The sequence below is a fragment of the Scyliorhinus canicula genome, chromosome 1, assembly GCF_902713615.1.
Source record: "Scyliorhinus canicula chromosome 1, sScyCan1.1, whole genome shotgun sequence".
NCBI lineage: Eukaryota > Metazoa > Chordata > Chondrichthyes > Carcharhiniformes > Scyliorhinidae > Scyliorhinus > Scyliorhinus canicula.
In genome coordinates, this window is record NC_052146.1 from 49,631,509 (window position 1) to 49,647,591 (window position 16,083).

The following is a 16,083-nucleotide window of genomic DNA, read 5'->3' on the forward strand; positions in this document are numbered from 1 at the left end:
CCATCGTTAAGGCCACTGATTCTTTTTTTTTATTTAAAAATTTAGAATACCCAATTATCTTTTCCAATTAAGGGGTAATTTAGCGTGGCCAATCCACCTATCCTGCACATCTTTAGGTTGTGGGCGTGAAACCCACGCAGGCACAGGGAGAATGTGCAAACTCCACACGGACAGTAACCCAGGGCCGGGATTCGAACCGGGAACCTCAACGCCGTTGGCAGCAATGCTAACCACTGTGCCAACGCGCTGCCCTGGAGGCCAATGATTCTTAAAAAAATCATGAAGGGCACTTGGGAATAGAAAAGTGCAAGCGAAGAGCCAGGCAAACAGTGTATTGGCCAGGCGTCAACCACAGGTAATGGTCGATAACTGCGAAACGTGCCAAAGGTTTCAGTGTAAACAGAGGAAAGAAACAATGCAACTGGGCAAAGTCATTACAACTCCATGGCAGAAGGTGGGAATGGATCTGTTTTGTCTGGCAGGAAAGGAATACCTGTTAATAATAGACTACTTTTCCAATTTTCCAGAGATCGTACAGCTAGCAAACTCTTCTGCTCGGTGTGTTATCAAGCACACTAAAGACATTTTTGCACGCCATGGAATACCTCAAATTGTTATGAGTGACAATGGCCCATGTTTTAGCAGTCATGAATCGGCAGAGTTTGCACATAATTATAATTTCAAACATATCACTTCTGGTCCTATGTATTCTCAATCTTTTTTTTTTAAATTTAGAGTAGCCAATTATTTTTTCCAATTAAGGGGCAATTTAGCATGGTCAATCCACCTAACCTGCACATCTTTGGGTTGTGGGAGTGAAACCCACACAGACACGGGGAGAACGTGCAAACTCCACACGGACAGTGAGCCAGGGCCGGGATTCGAACCCGGGTCCTCAGCGGAAAGGCTGAAATAGGTGTTCACGTTGTCAAGCAACTACTCAGGAAATCCATGGATAGCCAAGAAGACACTTATCTCATACTACTCTGTTATCGAGCAGTACCATTAATCAATGGACTTTCACTAGATCAGTTAATAATAGTATAATAATCTTTATTGTCATCAGGAGCATAGAGACACATAGAGATCTGGGTGTGCAGGTCCACAGATCCTTAAAAGTGGCAGCACAGGCAAAAATGGTGGTAAAGAAAGCATATGGCATGCTTGCCTTCATAGGACGAGGTATCGAGTATAAAAGCTCGAAAATTATGTTAGTTCTATAGAACTTTGGTTAGGCCACATTTGGAATACTGTGTCCAATTCTGGTCAACGCACTACCAGAAGGATGTGGAGGCTTTAGACAGAGTGCAGAAAAGGTTTACCAGAATGGTGCCTGGTATGGAGGGTATTAGCTATGATGAGAGATTGAATAAACTGGGATTGTTCTCCCTAGAGAGATGGAGGCTGAGGGGCGACCTGATAGAAGTTTATTCTTAGGGGTTATTAGGGGTATAGATAGGGTGAAAAGTTGGAGGCTTTTTCCCAGGGTGGAAATGGCAATTACAAGGGGGCACATGTTCAAGGTGAGGGGGGAAAGGTTCAAGGTGATGTGCGGGGGACTTTTTTACAAAGAGGGTGGTGGTGGCCTGGAATGCACTGCCGAGTGAGGTGGTTGAGGCAGATACGTTAGTGACTTTTAAGACTTATCTGGACAGGCACATGAAGACGGGAGAGGAAACTTATTTTTTCAAAAAGGAGGCAGAAGAGGTATTATGACAAATCCAAACCAGGCTACAACCATTGCAAAAATATGACGCAGTCTGGGTGGAAGACCCTGATGGAAATGGATTGTTGAAGTATACTAAGGTACTGCAACAGGCAGGTTCTTATTCATATCTTTTTTTAATTCTTTTTTATAAATTTAATGTACCCAATTATTTTTTTCCAATTAAGGGGCAGTTTAGCGTGGCCAATCTACCTAGCCTGCACATCTTTGGGTTGTGGGGGCGAAACGCACACAAACACAGGGAGAATGTGCAAACCCCACACGGACAGTAACCCAGAGCTGGGATCGAACCTGGGACCTTGGCGCCGTGAGGCTGCAGGGCTGACCCACTGCACCGCCGTGCTGACTTTTCTCATTCATATCTATTATTACTGATGACGGAACAGTCTTAAGGAGCAAGAAGGTCTGCACTGACTTGCATCTGATATCCAGAGTAGAGGAACTGAGAAGACCAGTCCAGAAACTTCAAATCTGAATGGCCTCAGCTGTTCACAGGACCAGGAAAGCTGAAGACAGTGTACAACAAAACTTTACCTCCATAAATGAAATGCCCATTGGCCATACTACATCAGGTTAAAGTCCAACAGGTTTGTTTCAAACACTAGCTTTCATGGCACTGCTCCTTCCTCAGGTGAATGGAGAGGTATGTTCCAGAAACATTTATATAGACAAAGTCAGAGATGCCAGACAATGCTTGGAATGCGAGCATTTGCAGGTAATCAAATCATTACAGATCCAGAGATAGGGGCTGATCCCAGATTAAAGAGGTGTGAATTGTCTCAAGCCAGAACAGTTGGTAGGATTTTGCAAGTCTAGGCCTGATGATGGGACGTGGATGTAATGCGACATGAATCCAAGATCCCTGTTGAGGCCGCACTCAGGCATGCGGAACTTAGCTATAAGTTTTTGCTCAGCAATTCTGTGTTGTGGCATGTCCTGAAGGCTGCCTTGCAGAACGCTTACCCAGAGATCAGAGGCTGAATGCCCATGACTGCTGAAGTGTTCCCCGACTGGAAGAGAACATTCCTGCCTGGTGATTGTCGCACGATGCCCGTTCATTCATTGTCGCAGTGTCTGCATGGTCTCGCTAATGTACCACGCTTCAGGACATCCTTTCCTGCAGCGTATGTTTCTGGAACATACCTCTTCATTCACCTGAGGAAGGAGCAGTGCTCCGAAAGCTCGTGTTTGAAACAAACCTGTTGGACTTTAACCTGATGTTGTAAGACTTCTTACTGTGCTCACCCCAGTCCAACACCGGCATCTCCACATCATTGACCATACAATCAGGCAGTGTGAATTACCAACCAATCAGCATTTGGCATTCTTGTGTTTGTCCTGATGAGTGCAAGACAAAAAACTTCAACAACATGTTCCTCTTTTTAGCAATATTGGTAAGAGGACTTAGAATGCCAAGACCAGCTCTCTGTGCACGTTTTGCTCACATCTACGACAGGAAGGTAGCATAGTGATTAGCACTATGGCTTCACAGCGCCAGGATCCCAGGTTCAATTCCCGCTTGGGTCACTGTCTGTGCGGAGTCTGCATGTTCTCCTTGTGTCTGTGTGGGTTTCCTCTGGATGCTCCGGTTTCCTCCCACAGTCCACAGATGTGCAGGTTAAGTGGATTGGCCATGCTAAATTGCCCTTAGGTTAGATGGGGTTGCTGGGTTACGGAGATAGGGTGGAGGTGGGCTCTTTCGAAGAGCCGGTGCAGACTCGATGGGCCGAATGGCCTCCTTCTGCACTGTAAATTCTGTGATTCTACCATGCAAATCCACAAACTTCATGGGAATCAATGCCCGTCCATGCTGAGGGAGATAGTGAGATGCCTCCTTCATTCACGAAAGGCACAATGCCACAACTTGGGACAGAAAATTTGGGGTATTAGCGTCAAACTGTGAATCTGTCTAAATTCGGTGTGCCAGTTACACAAAAAAATAATGGCCAGTCCAATTGTTAGCTTGGTTGTTTTGAGTGGGAAATCTGACCCAAACAGAAATAGGATTGAAAAATGAAAATCGCTTATTGTCACGAGTAGACTTCAGATGAAGTTACTGTGAAAAGCCCCTAGTCGCCACATTCCGCCGCCTGTTCGGGGAGGCTGGTACGGGAATTGAACCGTGCTGCTGACCTGCCTTGGTCTGCTTTTAAAAGCCAGCGATTTAGCCCAGTGTGCTTAATTGTTTATATTTGTGTGTCCTGAATAGATTATAAATTTATTTCCTATCGAAAATGTGTTCACAAACTGAAATAATGGATTGAAATGAACATATTTTTGATAAGGAGTGTTATTTCCAGAGGTTTATTGCAGATAAACTCCAAGCATGTGATATTGTATTCCGATTCCAAAGCACCGAGATATGCACAATTAGGTAGGGACATGACCAGAGCATTTTCCATTTCCTGCCTATGTGCAGCGATGTGGCGCTCACGATCCCTGGCTGAATGACGTTCGCCGAGAGAGGACTTTGGCAGACCTTGGAAGAAAAACACACACAAACGCCGACCTTTCCAGCCTGAAAAACAAGAAGATGGCGGCGATGTGGCCTGCTCGGATGTGGAAATCGCCGGCACTGTTATCGCGGAGCTCGATGGCACTGACTTTCACCAGGTAAATGCCCGGTGGCTCCTCCTGCATCCCCTGCGCTGCTGCTGCTGCCGCCAGTGTTCCTGGCCGCTGGCTCGGGACCCTGCGGTACAGCTCCCAGTACTGAACCAGGCGTCTTCCTGTTCGTGGGATGATTGCCGCGTGTTTAATATGCCTCATTCAGAACTAAAACAAAAATCCACCACCATTCCCCTTCCGAACGCTGTGAAATAAATGTCACCGTCTGAAGTTTGTGATAGATCACAAATGCCATACATCAGGCAAGGCGTTCACAATGTTAATGGTATTTACTCAATCTTGTTGTTAGCTACAAATAAGAACTTCGTCAATGTGCGATGGAGTATTTGAGTTCACTTTCTCACTCTTAACGAGCATTACGAAATGGGTGGAAGCTGTTTTGATTGCTGAACGATATTTTAAATAAATCCCCCCCCCCCCCCCCCCCCGCTTCATACCTGCAATTATTTTTTAATTGTGATGAATTGGCCGTGGAAAAATTGCTCACTTTTTCTAAAGTAAAATGTTCAAGCAACTGCCATGCCTTCTGATTAAATAAGCTGATCATATTTGTTATCTCTGGATAAGGGTGCATTGGGGCATGAGGCTTTGCTTCACACCAACATTTAGCCTGAATCCAATGTCGTGGCCCAAGAGGCCACCGGAACAAAATATTCTGTGAAGATATGTAAGCTTTGGCTTTGACCTCAATTCAGTTTCATAGCGATATTTCATTGAATCCCTGCAGTGCAGAAGGAGGCCATTCAGCCCATTGAGTCTGCACTGGCCCCTGGAAAGAGCACCCAACTTATGCCCACGGCTCCACCCTATCCCGCAACCCCACCTAACCGCTTGGACACTAAGCGGCAAGTTAGCATGGCTAATCCACCTAATCTGCACATTTTTGGACTGTGGGAGGAAACCGACGTACCGGGGGAACCCCACGCAGACATGGGGAGAAGGTGTAAACTTCACACAGACCGTGACCCAAGACTGGAATTGAACCTGGGTCCCTGGAACGGTGAGGCAGCAGTGCTAACCACTGTGCCACTGTGCCGCCCTGTTGATGGAATTCACAGACATTATTATACAATTGTGAATTAATACAGCATTAAAGTACAGATCAAGAATAGGCAGTGCAGATGTCAGATCCTGATGTGTAGTAGTGCAAGGCTTTAATAACTCCAGTGCAAAGCCACACCTTAGGTACAGTATTGTAATTTAGACTTTTTCAGATACTTTTCCTTCTTGTAGGTTTCATTCAGCCTTGTAGAGCTGGAATCTCACCCAAAAGGTCAGTGGACCGAACCCAACAGAGAAAGTATCCCTGCAGTTAAACTCATCCAACTGGTTAAATGGTTTCTCAACCTCATGAATGAGCGTCTTTAAGACAGAGATAGATAGGTTCTTGATTAATATGGGGATCAGGGGTTATGGGGAGAAGGCAAGAAAATGGGGATGAGAAACATACAAGTCATGATTGAGTGACGGAGCAGACTTGATGGGCCGAATGGCCTAATTCTGCTCCTATGGCTTGTGGTCTTGTGCCCTGCAACCCCTTCTATCCCACCTCCAGCACAATAATTCACTTCCAGGATAAATTCCAGACCAATGTCGCTCCTTCAAAGTCAAGATGTCTTACTTACAGAACAATCAAGTAGTTTGATTGCATATCTACAGACAGTACCAATGCATTGCACATGTGTGGTGTCTGACAAAAGCTGTCTCTGCTGAAGCTACTTTGATTAGATTATATTGTTGTCTGTAGACATAACTTAATCGTTTTTGTACTTGGGAAACCTCAGGCATATATCGGGCGGCACGGTGGCGCAGTGGTTACCACTGCTGCCTACAGCACTGAGGACCCGGGTTCAATCCCAGCCCGGGTCACTGTCTGTGTAAAGTTTGCACATTCTCCCCATGTCTGCATGGATTTCACCCCCACGACACAAAGATGTGCAGGCTAGGTGGATTAGCCACACTAAATTGCCCCTTAATTGGAAAACCTCGGGCATATATTAGTTAGTAGTCAACATTATTAGCTTGGATGGTGTTTTATTCTGATATCCATCAAATAAAACTGGCAGAAGAGAAGGCAATTTCCTAACATGCATTTGCTGAGAGCATTTTTGAGGGAGGTATCTTAAAATAACCTGCTTTGAAAACTAAGAAATGTCGTGCAAAGAGAGAAACCATTTAATTTTTGAGAAAAAAAAGTCTACCATTACCAAAATAATTTTTTTAATGTTAGGATAACGAAAATGCTTTTATCTTAATTTTCCAACATTAAATTAACTGTTGGAAGAACAGAGCACAGCATGTATGCCAGAGTAACACATGTGGTTTGATCTTGGAGACTGATTGAAATCATTATAATGAGTCTTGTAACTCTGCATAACATTTGACAGATGTTAACCTTACATTGGTGCCTACTGTATATATTCCGGAAGAGAGAAGAATAGTTTCCAAATTGGATCTTTTGTTACCTTTAATTGGTTCTCTGATTGTGTTATCAATTGGAAAATCCAATTGAGACAAGTCTGTGGCAACTATGCATACAACTTCTACAATTTAATGGAAACGTTATGTTATGGGAACGACGATTAAGAAGGTGGAGGAGGCGCTCAATGATCACAGCGATTGGTTTGTCTATTTGGAGGCAGAGGTGGTGTTGTTGGCGGGGGAGTGAAAGGCATTAAAGGCCAAATGATCCAGGTCGATGATCTGGAAAATTGCTCCAGATGACAGAATTTAAGGATTGTTGGACTGCCGGAGGGCCTGGAAGGTACAAGCGCCACTGACTATGTTTCCCACATGTTTGGGAAGTTGGTGGTGAAGGAGGTCTTTTTCATCCTTCCTGAGTTGGACTGGGCCCATCGATCGCTCAAACAGAAGCCTAGATGGGGGGAGCCACCATGGGCAATTATTGTCTATTTCCACAGGTAACTGGATAAGGCGCAGGTCATGAGGTGGGCGAAAGACACTCGAGAGTGTAGATGGGAGAGCGATCCCACAGAATATATCAGGACTTCGGGGCAGTGTTGGCAAGAAGGCGCGTGGTGTTTAATAAAGCCAAGGTGGCCCTCTACAGAAGCAACAGGCATTTTGGGATGGTTTACCTGGCTCGTCTTTGTGTTACTTTCAGAGATAGAGATCATTATTTTGATGTGCCGGAGAAAACAAACACGGATTGGAGAAGAACTGAAGTATTTGAGGACTCTGATCCTTTTTGTTTGGGCATTCTTGAGTTCACCTTTTTTTCTTCCAATTAAGAGGACATTTAGCATGGCCAATCCACCTACCCTGTATATCTTTTGGGTTGTGGTGGTGAAACCCACGCAGACACGGGGAGAATGTATTCTTGAGTTCATCTGTATTTGTAAAAGGAAATTGTGTGTGGGATGGTTGTAAAGTGGGGGAGGTCGTGTTGTTGTAATGGGGTTTGCTGCCGGGGTTTTTTTCTGGGTGTATTTGGGGATTGTTCATTGTATTGTTGGAACTGTTGGAGGGAGGGGTGTGGTTTTCTGTTTTCTTCCTCGGATGTTTGATATTAAAGTTAGGTTTGGAGTGGGGGCTGTTGGAGATACATGGTGGCTGTTGTGGATACGTGGTGTGAAAGATTTTGTTTTTATCATGGGTGGGGGTCACCTGGCTAACAAGTTTGCTAGTAAACGGGAGTGGAATGGGAGAGATGGCTGCAGCTGGTTACCTATTGTGTTGGGGGAGGGTTCAGTTCTTGGTGGGTTGTTTCTCTGGTGTCCAGGGGAAGTGGTGTGTGGGGGGGGGGGGGCAGTTTGCTGACTGTGCAGGCTTCTTTGCTTTTGAATTGGCTTGAAGAGGGAGTTGGTGGCCATCTTGGGTGGGCCCGGAGCTGCCGCAGGTTGGGGTCCCGTATCACAGCAGGGATATGGCTGATCCTGGGGTGGGGGGGGGGGGGGGGGGGGATGGGGTAGAGGGCCCCCTATCCATTTGGTTACTAAGAACTTGAGGGTGGTTAAATGGGCCTGTTAAAGGATCCCTGGGATTTGCCCACTTGAAAGGTTTGAGAGCTGCTGTGGTCTTTCTACAGGAGATCCATTTGAGAGTTAGGGATCAAACAAGGCAGCGGAGGGATGGATTGGACAAGTGTTTCACTCTAGCTTTCAAACCAGGACATGTGGGACCGCAGTGTTGATGAATAGGAGGGTGGCCTCAGAAGGCAGATACGTAATAGTACATGGGGTGTTAGCAGACACGCTAGTGATTTTAGTTAACATATATGCACCGAATTGAGATTACACGGAATTTATTCAGAGGGTGGTGATGTCTCTTGGTGATCTCGATACGCAACAGTTAATTATTGGGGGGGGGGGGGGGGGACTTCAATTGTGTATTGGACCCTAGGCTGGACAAATCGAGTCCAAAGTTCTTCACTATATTGGAGGTGGCAAAGGGACTGGTGGTGTTCATGGAGGAGGGTGGGAACACATAGAGATTTAGACATCTGAGAGATGGCGGGATTCTCCATCGACGGGATCCTCCACTTCACCGGCAGAGCATTCACGCCCTGGGATTTTCCGATGGCGTGGAGGTGGCCACGGTGGGAAGCGCCATTGGCCAGCTGCCGGGACAGAGGATCCCGCTGCCAGCGAGGGTGCGCCGCGCCAGAAAGCGGGTCTGGCAGGATGGAGAATCCCGCCCAAGGAGAAGTCTGTCTTTTCCCATGTTGGTCAGGTTGGGGGGGGGGGGGGGGGGGGGGGGGTGTGGCGGTGCAAGGTACTCGGCAATAGTAATATCGGATCATGCCCCACCTTATGTGGATCTGTTGGTGGAAAGGGGCCGCTCCCAGCAACCCCCGTGGAGGATGGACATGATGTTGCCTGCAAAGAAGGGTTATTGTAAGTGGATATAATTTGCGATTGGGGAGTATGAGGAGTTCAATAAGAACGGGGTGGTCTTGCCCTCCATGCTCTGGGAAACATTTACAGCAGATGTTTGGGGGAGATAATTCTATATAAATTATATAGGGATAAATCTGGAATGTGCAAAGGATAAGTTATACAGGAATAAATCTGGAAGGGTGGTGAGGCAGAGACTGGTGGACTGTATTTTGAAGGTGGACCGCCAATACTCGAGTTCCCCCATGTTGGAGTTTTTGGCAGAAAGAAATAAACTACAGATGTATTTTGAGTTGTTGGCAACAAGGAAGGTGGTGAGCTAGCTTTGTCACACGAGGGAGATGTTTTATGAGTATGGGGAGAAGGCCGGCCGCTGGCTACTCACCAGCTAAGGTGGCAGGCTGCCTCCTGGGAGATAGTTTGGATCAGGGACTCGGGTAGTGGGTTGGTTTCTGTCCCAGAGATGGTCAATGAAGTGTTTGAGACCTCTTACTGTGGGCTATATAAGTCTGAGCCTCTGGAGGAGAGATTGACAATGGTGCAATTTTTCAATGGGTTGACCTTTTCGGAGATTGAATGGGATAGAAGGCAGGAGCTGGATGCACCAATTGGGCAGTAGGAGATTTTGAACTGTATTTGTCTAATGCAGAGGGTAAGGTACCAGGTCCAGATGGTTGAGTTTTATAAACAATTTACTGGGCTGCTGGTTCTGCTTATGTTAGAACATAGAACATAGAACATTACAGCGCAGTACAGGCCCTTCGGCCCACGATGTTGCACCGTCCTGTGAAACCCTTCTAAAGTCCCTCTACACTATTCCCTTATCGTCCATATGCCTATCCAATGACCATTTGAATGCGTATAGTGTTGGCGAGTCCACTACTGTTGCAGGCAGGGCATTCCACGCCCTTACTACTCTCTGAGTAAAGAACCTACCTCTGACATCTGTCCTATATGTATCTCCCCTCAATTTAAAGCTATGTCCCCTCATGCTGGACATCACCATCCGAGGAAAAAGGCTCTCGATGTCCACCCTATCTAATCCTCTGATCATCTTGTATGCCTCAATTAAATCACCTCTTAACCTTCTTCTCTCTAATGAAAACAGCCTCAAGTCCTTCAGCCTTTCCTCATATGATCTTCCCTCCAGACCAGGCAACTTCTTGTAAATCTCCTCTGTACCCTTTCCAATGTTCAACGACTCTTTGTCTCGGGGAGGTGTTGTCAGACACACTGGTGCATGCATCGATCTCCTTGATCTTGAAAAGGGACAAGAGTCCCATGGAATATGGGTCATGCCGCCCTATTTCTCTGTTAAATGTTGATGAAATGAAAATGAAAATCGCTTATTGTCACAAGTAGGCTTCAAATGAAGTTACCGTGAAAAGCCCCTAGTCGCCACATTCCAGCACCTGTTCGAGGAGGCTGGTACGGGAATTGAACCGTGCTGCTGGCCTGCCTTGGTCTGCTTTCAAAGCCAGCGATTTAGCCCTGTGCTAAACCAGCCCCTGGAACAGCCCCTGCAAAACTGTTGGCTGAGGTGCTGGCAATTCGTTTGGAACCTTGTCTGCCGGGGGGTGATTTTGGAGGAGTAGACAGGGTTTGTTAAGGGCTGACATTTGGAGACTCTTGAATGTGGTGCTGTCGCCCTCCTCAGTGGTCGAGCCAGACGTGATTATCTCGATGGACGCGGAGAAGGCGTTTGATCGGGTTGAGTGGAGGTACCTTTTGAGGTCATGGAGTGATTTCGTTTTGGGCTGAATTTTATACCCTGGATTAGGCTTTTATATAGGGCTCCCACTGTGAGTGTCCGTACCAATGCTCTGAGCTCAGGGTACTTTCAATTGAACAGGGGTATGAGGCAGCGGTGCATATTATCCCCGCTGCTCTATGCCTTAGCAATTGAACCTCTGGTCATTGAGCTTAGATCGTCTTCTAAATGGAGAGGGATAAAACGGAGAGAGAGGGAGCATAGGGTGTCCCTGTATGCGGACAATGTGTTGTTGCACATTATGGATCCTCTCTTCAATGTGGGGGAGATAATGGTGATGCTCAAGTTCCTTCTCGGGGTACAAGTTATACCGCGATAAAGGTGAATTTTTTCCGGTGAACCCTCCGGGGTTCAGCGTCTCCCAGTCTTTCTTTCTAAGTCTTCTTTGGAAGGGTCAATAGTTTAATATCCACTTTTATTGGGGTGGATAGGACCCCTCGGGTGCAGAGGGCTGTTTTACAGAGGGATAGACAGTCAGTGGGGGTGGTAGCACCACCTAATCTGCTGTGTTATTACTGAGCAGCAAACATTGATACGGTACAGAGGTGATTTAAGGAACCGGACTCTCTATGGTGGCGTATGGAGGAGGCTTCTTGTATAGGAACAAGCTTAAGAGCTCTTGTCACTGCAACTCTCCCATTCTCGCGAGTGGGTTTGTCGTCGAGCCAAGTATTCAAAATTTTTGAATAAAAATAGATTTTAAAAAATAAATCACTTAAGATTAAGTGCATAAAAATGGAGATGTGAAACAGTCCTTAACAGTTTGCATGTGCAATATAGTTAAGATGGATTACTCATCATCTTTTTTTTAAAAATGTTTTTTATTGAGTTTTCATATTTTATATCCAACAAATTACAAATTATTAGAAAAAAAACACGGAAAAATTAACATGTATATTTACAGGTAAGCATCCCCCGGCTACCTTCCCCCGATTCCCGTCCATTTTCCCCTGATTCTTGGCCACCCAACTATTCTTCCTCTTGTACGTTGGCCACAAACAGGTCCCGGAACAATTGCATGAATGGCTCCCACGTTCTGTGGAAGCCGTCGTCTGACCCTTGGATGACGAACTTGATTTTCTCCATTTGGAGAGATTCCAAGAGGTCGGACAGCCAGTCTGCAGCTCTGGGCAGTGCTGCTGACCGCCAGCCAAACAGGATTCTACGGCGGGCGATCAGGGAGGCAAAGGCAAGGGCGTCCGCCCGCCTCCCCAGGAATAGATCTGGCTGGTCTGAAACCCCGAAGACCGCCACTATCGGGCATGGCTCCACCCTCACCCCCACCACTTTGGACATAGCCTCGAAGAAGGCTGTCCAGTACTCCACAAGTCTGGGGCAAGACCAGAACATGTGGGCGTGGTTGGCCGGACCTCTTTGGCACCGTTCACATCTGTCCTCCACCTCCGGGAAGAACCTACTCATACAGGTTCTTGTTAAGTGGGCTCTGTGTACCACTTTTAGTTGCGTCAGGCTGAGCCTTGTGCACGTGGAGGTGGTGTTGACCCTGTGCAGTGCTTCGCTCCAGAGTCCCCACCCTATCTCAAACCCCAGGTCGTCCTCCCATTTCATTCTTGTTGCGTCCAGTACGGTGTCGTCCCTTTCTACCAGTCGGTCATACATGTCGCTACAGTTCCCTTTCTCTAGGATACTTGCGTCCAGTAGGTCTTCCAGTAGTGTCTGTCGTGGCGGTTGTGGGTACGTCCTTGTCTCCTTTCGTAGGAAGTTTTTGAGCTGCAGGTACCGTAGCTCGTTCGCCCCAGCTAGCTGAAATTTCTCTCAGTTCGTCCAGTGTTGCGATCCTGTCGTCCGTGTATAGGTCCCTGACTGTCAGTGTCCCCCCCGTCCTGCCTCCACCTTTTGAAGGTGGCGTCAGTCAGTGCTGGTGTGAACCTATGGTTGTTGCAGATGGGAGCCTTGTCCGACATTTTGGTCAGGCCAAATTGCTGCCGCAGTTGGTTCCAGGATTTGAGGGTGGCTATCACCACCGGGCTGCTGGAGTGTTTTTTGGGTGGGGATGGGAGTGCTGCCGTGGCGAGGGCCCGGAGGGAGGTCCCCATGCAGGAGGCCTCCTCCGCAAGCACCCACTCGGCTTCTGGCTCCTGGATCCATCCCCTTACTCGCTTGGCTGTTGCCGCCCAGAGGTAGAATTGTAGATTCGGGAGGGCTAGCCCACCCCCCTGGATTTTGTTTTTTGTATGACCTTCTTTGGGATCCTAGCATTTTTACTACACCCCCCCCCCCCCCCCCCCCCCCCCCCATACGAACGCCATGATAAGTTTGTCCAGCACTTTGAAAAAGGCCTTGGGGATGTAGATCGGAATGGATCTAAACAGGAAGAGGAACCTGGGCAGTACGTTCATTTTGATCGTCTGGACTCTCCCCGCGAGGGAGAGCGGGAGTGTGTTCCATCTTTGCAGGTCCTTTTTTACTTCCTCCGTCAGGCTGCTGAGGTTCCATTTGTGGATCCCTTTCCAGTCATGGGCTATTTGGATCCCCAGGTAGCGGAATTTGTGTCGGGCTTGTTTGAACGGCAGCCCCTTTAGTGCTGCCCCCCCCCCCCACCCCCCTTGCGGGTGTACTGGGAAGATCTCGCTTTTGCTCATGTTGAGTTTGTAGCCCGAGAAGGCTCCAAACTCTTTCAGGAGCGTGATGATTCCGTCCATGCTGCTTTGTGGGTCCGAGATGTAGAGGAGCAGATCATCTGCATAGAGTGAGACTCTCTGCTCTCTGCCTCCCCTTCGGATCCCCCTCCAATTTTTTGCTGCTCTGAGAGCAATTGCTAGTAGCTCAATCGCTAGGGCGAACAGCAGCGGGGACAGTGGGCATCCTTGTCTGGTGCCCCTGTGCAGCTGGAAGTATTGGGAGTTGGTATTGTTGGTCCGTACGCTCGCCATGGGAGCGTTGTATAGGAGGTTTACCCAGGAGGTGAATCCTGTTCCAAGCCCGAGCCGCTCCAGTACCTCTATGAGGTATTTCCATTCGACTCTGTCGAAGGCCTTTTCTGCGTCTAGGGAGATGATCACCTCTTGTGTTCTCTCCCCGGAGGGGGTCATTATCACGTTCAGCAGGCGCCTGATGTTCGAGGTAAGCTGTCTACCTTTGACGAAGCCCGTCTGGTCCTCTGTGACCACCTCAGGTACACAGTCTTCTAGCCTTTTGGCTAGGATTTTGGCCAGTATTTTGGCGCCTGCATTCAGCAGAGATATGGGTCTGTATGACCCACATTCCGTTGGGTCTTTGTCTTTCTTAGGTATCAGCGAGAATGAGGCCTGTGCTAACGTGGGTGGCAGTGTGCCCCTAGCTAGCGAGTCTGTGAACATCTCCCGCAGGTGCGGGGCCAGCGCTGTCGCAAATGTTTTGTAGAAGTCCGCCGGGAATCCGTCCGGTCCCGGCGCCTTCCCCGTCTGCATGGAGCTAATGCTGTCCATGATCTCTCCCAGTGCTAGTGGTGCTTCCAGATCCCATTTTCTGCCCTCTCCCACGACTGGTATGTCCAGCCCATCAAGGAACCGGTTCATCCCAGCCTTCCCCGTTGGGGGCTCTGAGGTGTACAGCTCTTGGTAGAAGGCCTTGAAGGTTTTGTTAATCCTCTCTGGTTCTGTTTCCAACGTGCCTCTGGTACCCCTGATTTGTGCAATTTCTCTGGTGGCTGCCTGCTTTCTCAGCTGGTCTGCCAACAGGCGGCTGGCTTTGTCTCCGTGTTCGTACAGGGTCCCGCGTGCATGGCAGAGTTGGTGCACTGCTTTCCTGGTGAAGAGCAGGTCAAAGTTCCTTTGTAGTTCTTTTCTCTCCGCCAGGAGCACTACGGTCGGGGCCTCGGAGTATTTACGGTCTACCTCCAGTATGGAGTCGACCAGCTTCTGCCTAGCCACCCTTTCCTCCCTATCTCTTTGCGCTTTGAAGGCAATGATTTCCCCTCTTAGTACGGCCTTAAGCGCTTCCCAGAACATGGAGGGGAGACCTCCCCATTTTGGTTATTCTCCTTGTACTCTGCTATGGCCCGCACTATCCTTTCGCTGAAGGCCTTGTCAGCTAGTAAGGCACCGTCCAACCTTCATGTGGGGCGCTGGGCCCTTCCCGTCTCCAGCCGCACGTCCATGTAATGTGGTCTGATATCACAATTGCGGAGTATTCCACTTTGTCTATCCCTGGAAGCACCGTTTTCCCCACCACAAAGAAGTCAATTCTGGTGAACACATTGTGTACTGGGGAGAAGAATGAGAATTCTTTCTCCCCCGGGTGGGCGAACCTCCAGGGGTCCACTGCTCCCATCTGCTCCATAAAGTGACTGAGTTCCCTTGCCATGCTTGAGGTTTTCCCCGTTTTGGGGTTTGATCTGTCCGTCTTTGGATCCTGTACACAGTTGAAGTCCCCCCCCATGATTAGTCGCTGCGTCGCTATGTCCGGGATTTCTGCCATGGTCTTTTTGATGAAACTCGTGTCGTCCCAGTTGGACGCGTACACGTTGACTAGAACTACCGGCGCCTCATCCAGGGCCCCGCTGACCATGACATACCGCCCCCCTGGGTCTGTAACCGTCTTTGTCGCCCTAAACATTGTCCTCTTGCCAATCAGGATCGCCACCCCCCTGGCCCTTGTCCCATAGCAGGAATGGTAGGTTTGTCCCACCCAGCCCTTTCTTACCCGCAGTTGGTCCTGCTCCCTCAGGTGTGTCTCTTGGAGGAAGACTATGTCGGCCCTCATGTTTCTGAGGTGGGTGAGGACTCTAGATCTCTTCACTGGGCCGTTAAGTCCCCTTACGTTCCAGGTGATTATCCTGGTGGGGGGCTTCTGCCCCCTTGTTCCTGTGGGATTAACCATATTTAACTGGTGGACGCGCCCCTGCCCTCCGGGGTTTCCCTTTGTTAGGGAGGCCGTCCAGGATGGCCACTATCACTGCTCTCCCCATGCGGTCGGGTCTCTGCGCTCCGGGGTTTCCCTTTGTCCCGGGGGCACCCGCCATGGCCGTCCACTGTGTGTCCGCCACGCGGGTAGTCCCCTGCACTCTGGGGGCCCGCGTCCTCCCGGTGGGGGTGGTTAGGTTGCTGGTCGCTGCCGCCGGCTGGGCCCCCCTTCGATCCTGGCCGCTGCCGCACCGCTCC

The 16,083-nt window shown here is 48.6% G+C and overlaps 1 protein-coding gene across 1 annotated transcript in view; it reads left to right on the forward strand.

Annotated features, from left to right (window-relative positions):
* The first annotated feature begins 4,055 nt into the window (after positions 1–4,055).
* nipsnap1 (nipsnap homolog 1 (C. elegans)) overlaps positions 4,056–16,083 on the forward strand; it is a 46,005-nt gene continuing 33,977 nt past the window's right edge. The window contains exon 1 of the mRNA XM_038790458.1: positions 4,056–4,339. Coding sequence (XP_038646386.1) covers positions 4,260–4,339 — 80 coding nt within the window. The 5' untranslated portion in view covers positions 4,056–4,259. The remainder of the gene's footprint in view (positions 4,340–16,083) is intronic.